Below are 13,564 nucleotides of genomic sequence, written 5' to 3' on the forward strand. Positions count from 1 at the left end.
TGCCACACGAGAGCCGCATGCGCGTCTGCGCCTAGCAGGTGCTTTTGTGTGTTTGTTGTTATTATAGTTGTTGTTGTTGGCCGGTCTTGGTGGCGACGCAATGCGAAATAACTTTGCATAGTCAAGTGTTTGATTAAAAGACTGGCAATGGGCGTGGCATTGCGAAAGTGTTGACCTTAAATGGCTAATTTTCTCTGTAAAGTCTTGTTTACTTTTATTGTTTAAACCACTTTGACCTTTGACATATGTACATACTTTATTGGGATACAGTTGTGTGATAGCAGGGGTACTCTTAACAAATAATTAATATCATTGGCCAATTGAGATATATAAAATGTTTTAAGCAAAAAGTAACTCTTCCATAGGAACTTTCCAAAGGAAAATGTATTACAAGTGCTTAAAAGACTTACTTCTAATAAAAGAGGTCTTGAATAATTACTATTTAGTTATTGTTATTGTAGTGGCAGAAAACATTACTGAAGTAATTTGGAGAAATGCCTCCAGTTTGATAGTCCTTGACCGGTTAAAATCCTGGTCCGTTGCGGTTACGTAGAGGAAGAGAATTAGTACATAGTTTACCGCCTGACGGCGCCACTATCGCAAAAGATTTTACTTCTACATGTTTGTAGACTACTACTGTTAGCTGAATCTCACTAATAGTTTTATTTTCACCAACAATATCGCGTGGTGAAGTCAAAGAACTCTTAGGTATTAATATAGCAACTCCTCTCATTCAATGCGCCCGTCAAAAATTGTCTGAACGAGTTTTAACATGGCCTAATGAAGTTTACTGAAGAGTTACCTCTCGGTGGCTACCATTGAGAATAACGTGACATAAGTATATAAAATCGTATTATCAACAACTGAATGTACGGCAGTTAATACCATAGGCATCTCATAGAGCCGCATGACAACTGTGAGACCATTTCTCAACAGTTTTTGTCACTTTTTATACGCATTTTGACGGAGATTCGCCTTTTTTCGTGGCCGTCAAACAAATTGATCCATACCAGTACACACTTGATTACAAGGAACTCAGTGAACTTCAAACGGTGATACTGAAGGCGGGTACGGTCACATTAACCCGAAAGTAGTTGGCTATCGTTTGATGAAATTCCTAAGATGTGATCTAACTACGTAGACTGTCATAGAGCTCATTGAGATCCTTCGACGTTGAAGAAAAAACGATTTCATTATTTCATTGGATCACCTAATAGGTTAAATTTGACAAGGAACTACTAACCAATCTTCAGCAATCTCTGGACTTCACTGCGTGCTGATTATTTCTGTTTCTCAACTAAGAAAGTCATTCGAAAAATTACTTGAAAAGGTTATCACCACCACTGATACCCACTTCGCAGATATTCATAAAGCATATTCATTACACATGTGGAAAATACTGAAGCATAGCCGGGTAAATACTTATCACTTATACTTACGTGTACTTATCGAACCGCCCTTGTATATATGGGTAGGTAATTCACATGAAATAAATTTTTTAAAGAAATATTTACAATTCTGATACTTTTGTACTAGTTCCAATTTTTATCTTACCCAAGTATTAACTAAATATTATTTATAGATTTTATGTATCATTAAAGTGGATTTGCTTCCGGCACTAAAAATTTTATTTTCCAAATTACTCTATAAATACATAAACACCTTTCTAGTGACTTGGCTAAGCTCATCTATCGATTTGCTTCCCGATGCCGGCCTGATGCCGGTAGTTGTAACACAATTACGGAAATCAAAATCAAATGCACATTTGCATTGTCGGTATGTAAATATGTTTGCTTGTATCTTGCATGAGGTCTGTAAATAGGTAAACGGTTGCGAGGTAAATAGGCGAAGACAAGTTTTCTCTCCGGCAAATGCGGAATCGCTCGCCACCAGACAACCTTCCGAAAAATGCAAAGAAAGTCGTTTGGAAAATCAAATCCACAAAAATTTCCGCTTGCATGGCAATTTGTTGAGCAACTTTCAAGCGAAATGTAGGTGCTGCACATTGCCACAAAAGATCCAGTTTGCATTTGGCAAATTATGGAAATACATTTTGAAAAAAAAATTTAAATAAAACAAAAATTTGAATAAAAAGCAAAATCTATCATTTTTGGCATTTGTGTGCAAAAAGTGCAATTTTTTTGTAGCAAAAATGCAGCTGAATGCAAATGCGAGTGAAAAACCAACAAAAACAAATGGCAAACCAGCAATTAAAAACATATGCAAACCAAAATGCATTGCAACAAAAGGCACGGCTTGTTTTACTTCATTTTCTTGTGTTTTATTTTGAATTTTTACGTGTTATTTCTTTTTCTTTTGTTATTTTGTGTTTCTTTTTTGTTTGCTTTTGTTATTTTGTGTGCTTGTGCCGCAGCCTTAGTGTAAAAGTCCGTTGAAAAATGCGCACAGGCACCCTAATATGGTTGCGAGTGGAAAAGTCAACCAGCCACAAGCAAGCCTGCACAAGCACACATACCTATTTATGCATAGTTACCTCAGCAATCAACAGCTGCTGCAGTCACTAAGGCGGCAATAATGGCTCTACGTGCAGCTGAAAAATATTTGCGCGCCTTGCCATTATCTACATATCTGGTTGTTGCTCCACTTTTTAACCGAATAAGCAAGTAAAAAAAAACAAAATAGAAGTTGTAGGTCTCAAGAATTTGTAAACAATTTTCAAAGTTAACATTAAGACCACCAGCGGCGTTTTTATATACTTTTAAGTTGACATAAGCTAAGTATCTTCCGTTTGCTTTTGTTGAGCAACACGAGTGCTCTTACATTCATAGAGCTTTTATTTATTCTTATTCATCGTTGTCGGGTATAAATCAATCAAGCGCTGGTTCATCGAATCCAAAAGCAGGCCTCACTCGAGAGTATAATCCAATCTATGGATGGCTGATTTACTTGCTCAAAGATTTAGCCCGACGATATAGATAAAAAATTACTTAAATATCTGTTCAGCATCTTAACTTTACTGTAATAAAGGCTGGAGTAGCAGTCATACTCTTTGAAACCATTTTTAGTGTGATTCAGCTCGGAATGGTAAATACTTTACAATCAACAAGGAGCTGGAGGTATTGAATTTATATATACAGTCGCTTTAGTTTTCTCGGATTGGAAAGGGTTATTGTAGTCAAGTAGATGCAGACTAGAAGTACATTAGTTTTTCTAGATTCTATTATGTGACTGGCGCATGATGAATCGATAGCAAACATCCTGTGTTTAAATCAACACTTCTCGATTGCAATAAAGTTACTGATGCAAAGAAAGTGCATATTATATTGCATCTACACTTTAAAAATCATTTATTTGAAAACAAAACTTGTCACTTAACAATTCAATGATTATCAAACAAAATACCGAGCAAACCGTACAAAAGACTTAAGCACGAAACTTGTTGCTTATAACAATTAAAATATATCCCGGTACTCAGGCGAGTCCAATTCATGAGAAACCATTTAAGGTATTTCCTTATTAGCCAGCCAAACAAACAAAGTGAGTAATATATTGTACAAAAGCAATATATATATTTATATGTAAGTATGTATGTGTACGCATGTGTTCAATTAAATGTGTAAATATTACCGCAATACAACTGCTTTTCAATTGCGTACATAATTAATTGATTGCCGAGTATAAGAATGACTATTGACGTAGAGTTGTTGAGTCAACCCACATAACGGCTCAAAGCGCCTACAATGCATATACATGTATACTAAAGTGTTGCGTAAGTAAATTGTTGTTCTATTGTTGCTGAGTTATGTGTGAAATTATTAATGCATGTGTACAGTCTTACCTGGATAATTGAATGCGGAAAAAAATATAAATGGTTGATAATTTAGCAAATATGCGCTTAAATGCAAAGTATAAAGTTCCGAAGGTGTTTTGGGCATAAGGTTAGTCATAATACTGTGATATTACATAAGAGTAAAAGAAATATTAATAAATTGTATATGCTTACTGTCTAATCAAGTAAAAGCTAAGTATTCATGTATCAGAAGAAATTCTTGTTTTGAATGCAATTGTTTGTTCTATCAGTTATTTACAACATCTTTTTCACTTTGTGAGTTTTAAATTATTATTTTTTTATTATGAATGATGCGGCTGACAACATTTGTCATCAAATAGATTCCATATAAGAGCATAAATAAAAAATTTTAATAATACAAGGACAACTAACACACACTTCACATATTTGGAGAGGTCGGGAAAACCTCAATTGAACTGAAATCTGTGCACATAGCAAGTTCAATTTATTAACGGATACTCAGACATGTAGTTGATTATCGCTGACGACTTCCACCCAGCGAATGACAAAACCGTCTTAAGACTTCATTATACTGAATTATTGCTGATTTCTAGCCGCATTGTTGGAAGTGGCTTGGCAGTATTGAGCAATAAAATTTTTTGCTAAGCAAATGTATCCTGAAACTCAGTTATACATTGACCTACATATAATTCACGATTTTTCTTACTTTCTTGTTTGAAAATGTATAGCGTTTTCTCTAAAGAAGCATTCAAAAAGCCCTTTTATGTGAACTTAACTCTAAATGGCCATTGGAATCATTGTAGCAATTTACAAATAATAGAATTATTTCAGTGAACGCCCTTCAAGGAATGTCAAACTGTGTCTTTCTATTAATATTAACGATCACTGAACAAACCACGTTTAATTGAAAATGAAAACCATATTTGTCACTAACAAAAAATTATGAATAACAAGCACCCACCTCAGCACCATAAGGCAGCAGATACATTAAATGAAAGAAATAAAATTTATATACAGCGAACTTAATATTATTATTTGATTCTAAGCGGTTTCAATTTTTCTAATTCCATACCATTTCACACAATCATATAAAGCACACATCTCAAGCTCTTTCTTCTACTTATTTTGCAGAATGGCGAAACAATGAATCGCGGCTGTGATGAGCGTTGCACATGCAATCGCGGCGAATGGATTTGTGAACCCCGTTGCATGGGTAACACATTCAAACTGGTTGGCGGTGCGCCACATATGGATGTGACTCACTGCCAGCAGGTGGCTGTGGATGAATGCTGTGCGACCATGGAATGCGGTCTCTTGCCCACAATGAGTGCACCAGAATTGAATGCTGAAGGTGGACTGAATGGTGAGTGTGGCGAAAAACTGCTATGCTTTACTAGTGAGGAGAAGGGGTTTTTTATTATTAATTTTTTTTTATATTAGGCGTGGCTGTCTTAGCAGTTTTGCTTTCATATCACTTTCATATCGCATAAGACAATCTAGTGAAATTTATACTTCCGAAAAGTCAAGGAATTTTTTTTGCTTTTATTTTATTTGTGTAACGTTAGAAAACATTTTGAAACTGAAATTGCAGATAATGAAGAGTTCACCAGCAGATTAAAAAAAATACGTTTTCTTGAAAAAAAAATTCGTTAATTGTTGGAAAAAATCACAAATCGAAACAAAAGAGTCAAAGAGTTAAAGAGTACAAATTTTATTTCTCCCAAAAGCGGTGCGCAAAATTATGTAAAGCGAAGACAAGAAAAATAAATTCTGTGTTAGTTCATCAATTTTCTAAAAGCATTTTTTTAACCATCTCCTCCATTCGATGTCGATTTTAGCACCTACTTCCGATCTCAAAGTGCTTCATTGCATTTGCTTTTTACAATAACAATAAACTTTAACGGTAATTCACCTGCTTTAGCAACATAACAATTTTTGCAAAACTAACAAAAGGAGAAATACAAAAACAAGAACTCTCACAAAGAAGACCAACAACAAAAAACGCATTGTCGCCACAGCTTGGGAAGGCCATGCCATAAGAAACACCCAAGCCATAAGCTCGAAAAACTTTAATATCAAACAAATGCCATTATCTCATATGATTTATTTGCCACATTTTGCTTATTCAAGCTTTGTTTGTTCTTCTCATTTCATTTGCTATAAAACAAAAACAAAAACAATAAACCGAAAACACATGTGAAACCACAAAAATGCGCTAAATTCATCAACAATAAAAACAACAACCAAACCCAAATGAAATGCAACGCATATCACGCCACCTACGGCTGACAAATGCAACAATAACAAAAAAATACTACATATTTGCACACGTCCTCAATTCGCGACACGCAGCCTCCGCACAAGCGCCGCGACCCGATTGCCACTACAAAGGCAGCGTGTACAAATTCCGTGAGCGTCTCGAAATCGGCTGCGAACAGATCTGCCATTGCGACGAGGGTGGCGTAATGAATTGCAAATCGCGCTGTCCGGAACGCAATCACACGCGACTCGACAAGTGTGTGTACGTGAAGGATCCAAAGGACATCTGCTGTCAATTGGAGCTGTGCGATGTCACGCTGGACGATCACGAGCAGACGGCCTCACCGCCGACGGCACAAAACTCGATTGGCGACGAGCAATATGGTTCCGAGGAGGCGCGCGACCTGTCCGGTGCCGGTGGTGAAGAGGCGCCCGATTGCGAATATAAAGGACAACACTATCACGACGGTCAGCAGTTCCATGACGGCTGCGAACAGTTGTGCATTTGCACGCAAGAAGGTGTGCATTGCGCCAAGCTGCAGTGTCCATCCACATTCGGTTTGGATCTAATGAATCCGCATTGTTTGCGTTGGGAACCGGAACCGGCAAATTTTGAAGCGAAAGCGCCCAACTGCTGCCCGGAGAAGATGCGCTGCGTGGATAATGGCACGTGTAATTACTTGGGTCACACCTTCGACAATTGGTCGCCCATACCAACCAATCTAACTGGTGAGTAGCATAACACAAATGCGCACACAAACACATGAATTAATATTTAAATTTTGCCAGCAAGCAATTAACACTAACCACATTTTTTTGTTTTTTCTTTCATTTCACATTCATGCCACGCTCTGCTCATTGCGCCGCTTTCGTGTGACAGGCTGTGAGCAGCACTGCTATTGTGAGAACAGTAAGGTGGAATGCCGTCCGGCCTGCCCGCCAGTGCTCGCACGGCCGCCACCCGATTTGCCTTGCCATCTGGCGCAGGCGCGCATTTTACCCATACCCGACGACGAATGCTGCAAGCATTGGGCCTGCGCACCACTGACGCCCAAGCTGAGCGGCGGTAGTGCTGATGGCGATGAAGCGTTGTCCACGCTGGCGCCGCCCATGCATGCCTTCAATACTGAAGGAATTCACGGTAAATATGAAATATTCGTAAAAGTTTGCTTATGAAGGAGGTACCCTTAGAGGAAAGCTCAAAGTGTAATGAAAGCGATCGCTAAAAATGAAATTCGCTAAAGTATACGCATTTAAGGCGCGTTGATTGCATGAGAAATGAGGTTGCCTAACACTTTACTAATTAATTGGCGGGTTTTTGTTCTTAACTGACGGTTAAGTAGTCGCTACTGCCTTGAGAAGCTGTTGGGCGGTTATTTGAAACTATTTTGCTTAAGAATGGCCTACTAAATTTTTAAAAATATTATCAGGGAGTTTAAGCCACTTAGAATTAAAAGCAAACGATAATTAAACATAGTTTTAGAAGCTTGAAACGTTCTTCAGATTCCATAAAAGGACTTGTCATCCTCGATTTTCCGAGCAAAAAAATTCGCGAGCGTTTACTTTATAAATTTTTGCTTTGCATTGGTTGTTGATGAGGCCTTTACATCGTTCATTATGATTTTTTTTAATTCTAATATCTTTTATTTTTATTTTTCTTTTATTTGTTACTTCTAATGCGCTTCATAATGGCATGTGCACTTACATATCACGTATCTAAACGCAATCTCTAAATCTTAAAACCAAAAATCAATAACATCATGTGAAAATCTATTGCATAATATCAAATCGTTCTCTTGTAAATAAACAATATGCCAATGTCATCAATATCATACTCGTTTAACGTCATAAAAACCAACTGTCTATCTGTCGCATTTCATCATCCCGAACAGCAACATCCACCGAAGAGCCAGACAGCATCGGCGGCATAACAGCACACGTCTCCAGCGATAAAAACGATATTTATCCGAGCAAAGCACATGAGAAACCCTCGGGTCGACCCGGTGACGCATTCTATCCCACCATCGATGGTAAACCGCCGAAGAGCGCCTCGCCTTATGGTGATACGCGTCCCGAGAAACACGATAAGCACGAGAAGTTTGTCAAGAAACCGGTTATTGTGAAACCGCAGCAAAATGAGGTTAAATACGATGTACATGAGCCACAAGATGAACACGACACCGTGCCACCCGGTTTCATACCCATACATTTGGGCCGTCCTGGCGGTATTGGCAACATTGTAAACTATAATCCGCATGCACCAACAGCCAGCCAAAATGGTCCCTATGGTTTCTACAATCCAGCACAACCACCGAAGGACCGCTTTGATCCCTATAATTCCTACGAACCGTACGATATCAGCCCCAATGGCATCGCACAGGGCAAACCACCCGCCCCAACTAGTCAATCGGATTTGTTTAATATCTTAGGTGCAGGACCACCAGCCACACATCCATCAGGCATTGTGCCTGCTGGAGGACCGCCTAGTCCACCGCCCGGTTTCAAAGGTGCACCAGCCAATTTATCGCCGCACGTGCGCATCGAGCACATTTTGCAGCACTTGCAGCACACGCCCGTACAGGGTGCCTACATCGCGGGCTATGGGCATGGCAATGAGAGTGGCGCCAATGGTGGATTGCCACAGCAGCAACTAATACACCATCAACAACCGGGTCCACCACCGTTGCATCCACAATATGTGCCCATCGTGCATAGTGGCTTGCCACCGCCACCACCACCACATGGTATTGCAATTGTCGATGGCCAACCGGTGGCTTATGGCGGTTTTCCAGTGGTCCCTGGCCTGGGACAGCCACCACATAACCCCCATACGCATCCAGCAAATGTGCCTGGCAACAGCAATACTAATAATAATAGCAATTTGCTGCAAAATCAACAAGCACAGGAACAAACGGCGAGTGGTTCCACCACTTTTGCGGCGACCACCAGCGCTGTGGGCTTAACCGCGCAGTCCACCAAACACGGCGTGCTACCGGCCATTGCAGCCACCGCAGTGCATCCCAGTCAAAAAGGTTGATTCATAGCCTAGCCTTAGCCATAGTTCACACACATACACGCACAAATCCATTAACATTAAACATGAGAATCTAGTACATTTAGAGCCATTAACTCACCATGGTATTTGGTTTCGTTTTTCCACTGATTATCCCTTTCATCTAACCCTTTCGTATTGACCACTGCGATGTACATAACACAACATAACACGGTTCACTGAATCATTATATATTCTTTAAACTTTTTTAAGTAACGTTTTCTCTACTCTACACTTTCCTCAATCTTTTATTTTCTCAAAACTAAACTTTTTACTAAACTAACTAATAACATCCACTAAAACTCTAAAAAGGGTCGGTGGTAACATGTTAACATAATAAACAGAAACAACTTTGGTAGGAATACAGTGTTATACACCTAAGAAATACATCCGATTATAACTCTTACCCAGTAAAACGGCATATTTCTATTTATCTAAGTTTTGAGTTATGCCCTTTTAAGCATGACAAGTAGCAACTACTTGCAACATTACATTCTGAGTAGCAAAATTTAATTACCTTATCTCTCTTTCGCATGTTGCTCCACGCTAGGCTTCAACAATCTGCAAAGCGGCATTGAAGTTCTCAATCTGGAAGCCATCGATCCACGGACCATACGCATAATCTTCACCGTACCGCCGACTTATGTTAATCTGCACGGTCGCGTTGAACTGCGTTACACAAATGGACCCGGCAACGATACCACTACTTGGGAACAACAAATCTTTGCGCCACCCGAAGATCTGATTGCCACTTCACAGATGGAATTTGATCTTCCCGGCTTGGAACCGAATTCGTTGTACAAGATTAAGATTACACTTATTTTACGCGATCTAAACTCACAACCGACAAGTCCGATCTTGACAGTTACCACACCTGCCGATCGCACGATTACACCGCCACCACAAATCTCAGATTATCGTCCAGATTTCAAGGATGTGTTCAAGAATATTGAAGATCCAGAGTTGAATGTTAGCGAAACAAACTCTACCTGGTTGCAATTAACATGGAAGAAGATCGCCGATGAGCAACTCGAATATGTTGATGGTATACAGTTGCGTTACAAAGAGCTAACCGGTCAGATTTATTCATCCACACCGCTGGTGCATCGCACACTCACCAGTTATACAATTGAGAATTTGCAGCCGGACACTGGTTACGAAATCGGTCTATTTTATATACCTTTGGCGGGACATGGTGGTGAGCTCTTGGCTGGTCATATGATTAAAGTGCGTACCGCGCCTAAGGTTGATGTCTACAACTTTGATGTTATGGTTAATGTGACTAAGGTGAAGTCGCAGAGTGTTGAGGTCTCTTGGAACGGTGTGCCATATCCGGAAGATAAATATGTGAATATTTATCGTGCTATCTACCAGAGTGATGCTGGCAAGGAAGATTCAAGCGTTTTCAAGGTAGCGAAACGCGATAGTACCACGGGTACGCTGATTATGGACTTGAAACCTGGCACTAAATATCATCTCTGGCTGGAGATGTATCTAACAAATGGTAACATCAAAAAGAGTAATGTAGTGAACTTTATGACGAAGCCGAGTGGACCTGCGACGCCGGGAAAAACTGGTAAGTGTTGCTTTGGCTTCAAAAAGTAGAAAGAACAGAGTAATTTTTATTATATCTTTCGTATTGTAAAGTATTTAATGCTATCGAAAGGATGCAAGTATTCTTTGCGGATCTGGGTAATTAATATTACTTTTAAGTTTATTTTGAATTTTACCAGCTTCTATTCAACGAAAAGGAGTTCGTCGGGCACCCTAAGTTTAACGTACCGATGAAAAACGATTAGGATTTGCATTTAAATTTGTAGAAATTACTTCGTATAGAAAAGTATCTTAATGTTTAATGTTAGTTTAACCCTCTGAAGGCTCCTTAAAATCAAGTAATTAGTCAATAGTGTGATCGAATTTACGAAAATGAAGTTATAAAAGTAGTGGTTTTCTCTTGTAGAATGCATGTAGCTCTCTCAAATTAACTTAAAATTTAAAATTTTGACAACGATTCGAAAAACGTCTATGATATGTGACATAATTTCTTTCAATTAATTATTATTTTAATTCAGGAAAACTGCTCACAGCAAGTGCCGGCGGTGATCAACCAGCCGGTGATTATTATGGACCGCTGGTAGTCGTGTCAGTGGTTGCTGCCTTAGCAATTATGTCGACAATTGTGCTGTTACTGATTTTAACCAGGAGACGAGTACATCAGACAGCGTCCATAACGCCACCACGAAAGAGTGATGCGGCCTATGATAATCCTTCGTATAAGGTGGAAATACAACAGGAGACAATGAGTGAGTATAAAATTGAACAACTTCAACGAAAGTATAAAAATAAATTATATAAGAGAGAAATATAAAAATTTATATTTTAACCCGTCGCTGATGACTTACATAAATAAGTTATTAATTCCAACGGGTTAATTTATAATTTTTGTTTTTATTTAATACTTTTTCTCAAAATTTTATTTTTCTATTAAAAAAAAAATATGTTTTGTTTTCCGTTCAAGGTGACCCTGAGTCATTTACAACGGGTTAATTTATCATTTTGGTTATTATTTAATAATTTTCTCTTTTCTTCTTATAGATCTGTAGCATTTCTAAGCTCCACAGCTGCGTGCGAACTTTCTGTCCAAAGGCCAGGCCGCCAAAAAGCTGCGAATCCTAGTTGTATTAGAAATTAGGAATACATTTTTACATTATTATTTGATACAGTTTCTTTTTTATCATATCTTTATTTTATTCTTTTTTATTTTTGTTTAAGTACTTGCGATACTTTTGTAAATATTTTGCATTCAATACATATTTTTGTTTTTTTGTTTTTTACGATTGCTATTATTTTTTCTTTTGTCGTCAATTAATATTTTATCTAGTATGTGAAACTTAAGTGTGCGTTCTCTTTGAACTTCGTATGAAAGCAGTGCCAACAAATAAGCATATTCACGAAAAAATATAAATTAATAATGCGCTTGGCATGCAGTTGTCTAATAGTTAGCATTTTATAAGAAGCAACGGTAACAATACTTAAAAATTATAGTATTGTGTAATGCTGTAAAAAATAAAATACATACATATATTCGTTAAAAGCCATGAAAACAAAATTAATATTTTTTCTTTTATTACTTTTGAGTAAGGCTTTATTCCTTTTCTCGTTTTTAAATTTTACAGTTCTTGTTTTTTTTTTTTTTGCATTTTTTGTTTGTTTTTTCTATAAAGCAGGGCTTGCTATTATCTCGTAACGTATTTAAGAATATTTTTGTATGTAAATAGAAAGTAAAATAAAAGAAAACAGCTCAAACGGCAAGCAAAACGTTTCTAATGCAATTTGTGGTTATTATTTTTTGTTGATTTTTCCAAATTTTGAATAACAGTAGTTTTTTTGTAAATTATAAAAGTACTAAATATATAACTTTCATCACTCGGCAATTTTTTTAAATTCTAAATCGTTATGTTCCAAAAATTAAAATAAAAACTCTTATATGACTAAAAAATATTTTTGCTAAAAAACCTAAAAAATATGTGTGATTTTTTGAAGATTAAGTATGGTAACACTGCCTAAGCACTAAAATATTCACGTAGTCTTCAAATATAAAACACAGTGTTTACATAAAAAACTGCAAACAAAGTTTTACAAAAATTTCATTTTACATTACAAACGTTTTGCAATAAAGAATTAGTTTCTTGCAAAATAAAAACACATATCTATATATGTACTTATGTATTTATTAAAAATAAAATACTTTACTTTTCCCTTTATTTCTGTTTACTCATATGAATGTTTTCAAAATGGCTTTAGCTTTACTCATGCATACCTGGTTATTATCGGGAAGTATCTACATAAGTATAATATTAATACGAAATTACTTATAAAATAAACTACACATACAAACGTGCGCACATTGCTATTTTTTGCCGAAAATTGTATGAGCCATCCTAATAATCCAGTTGCAATAGCCAGTGACAACACCCGAAAAACATTCAGAAGAGCTAACAAATTATAAAAAAAGCAAAAAATTATCTGCAATAAAAGCAACTTTTGTTGAGCGAAAAACAGCTGAAAGTTTCATAGATTTAAAATGTTAGCATATAAATACTCATAACTAAACAATTGCTTGTATGTACATATGTACAGATGTATGCAAAGAAATGTTAAAATATTTTGAAAACATATGATTTGTAAAGAAAACTGTTTGTCAAGCACAGGAAACCGAAATTTAAAGTATAGATTTAAGTTTATATTGAAAATGTAAAGCCTGTAATAAGCGATATATACTTTATGAAATAAATAAAGTCGAAAAATATATACACATAAATAGTACATGCCATTTTTCTTCTACTAATTATTTGTTAAGAAAATTTAAAAGTTATATTTCCAGAACAAATGGAGTTTTGTTGGTAAATTAGAAATTGAGATTGAAATTACAGTAAATCTGAAACACTTTTCTTGCCGTTGCCACGTGTACATCATACGTA

General features: G+C 37.0%; 1 protein-coding gene across 4 annotated transcripts in view; it reads left to right on the forward strand.

Annotated features, from left to right (window-relative positions):
* LOC126751152 (putative epidermal cell surface receptor) overlaps positions 1-13,404 on the forward strand; it is a 49,495-nt gene extending 36,091 nt beyond the window's left edge. For 2 of the 4 annotated variants that reach the window (XM_050461165.1, XM_050461166.1), the window contains exons 4-10: positions 4,904-5,135; positions 6,125-6,760; positions 6,912-7,172; positions 9,634-10,659; positions 10,731-10,775; positions 11,156-11,386; positions 11,679-13,404. In XM_050461165.1, the coding sequence (XP_050317122.1) occupies positions 4,904-5,135; positions 6,125-6,760; positions 6,912-7,172; positions 9,634-10,659; positions 10,731-10,775; positions 11,156-11,386; positions 11,679-11,686 (2,439 nt within the window). In that variant the 3' untranslated portion in view covers positions 11,687-13,404. Of the gene's footprint in view, positions 1-4,903; positions 5,136-6,124; positions 6,761-6,911; positions 7,173-7,923; positions 9,064-9,633; positions 10,660-10,730; positions 10,776-11,155; positions 11,387-11,678 lie in introns of all 4 variants that reach the window. The other 2 variants (XM_050461168.1, XM_050461167.1) reach the window with 2 other exon arrangements.
* Positions 13,405-13,564: the final 160 nt, after the last annotated feature.

This window comes from Bactrocera neohumeralis, chromosome 2 (genome assembly GCF_024586455.1).
Source record: "Bactrocera neohumeralis isolate Rockhampton chromosome 2, APGP_CSIRO_Bneo_wtdbg2-racon-allhic-juicebox.fasta_v2, whole genome shotgun sequence".
Lineage (NCBI taxonomy): Eukaryota > Metazoa > Arthropoda > Insecta > Diptera > Tephritidae > Bactrocera > Bactrocera neohumeralis.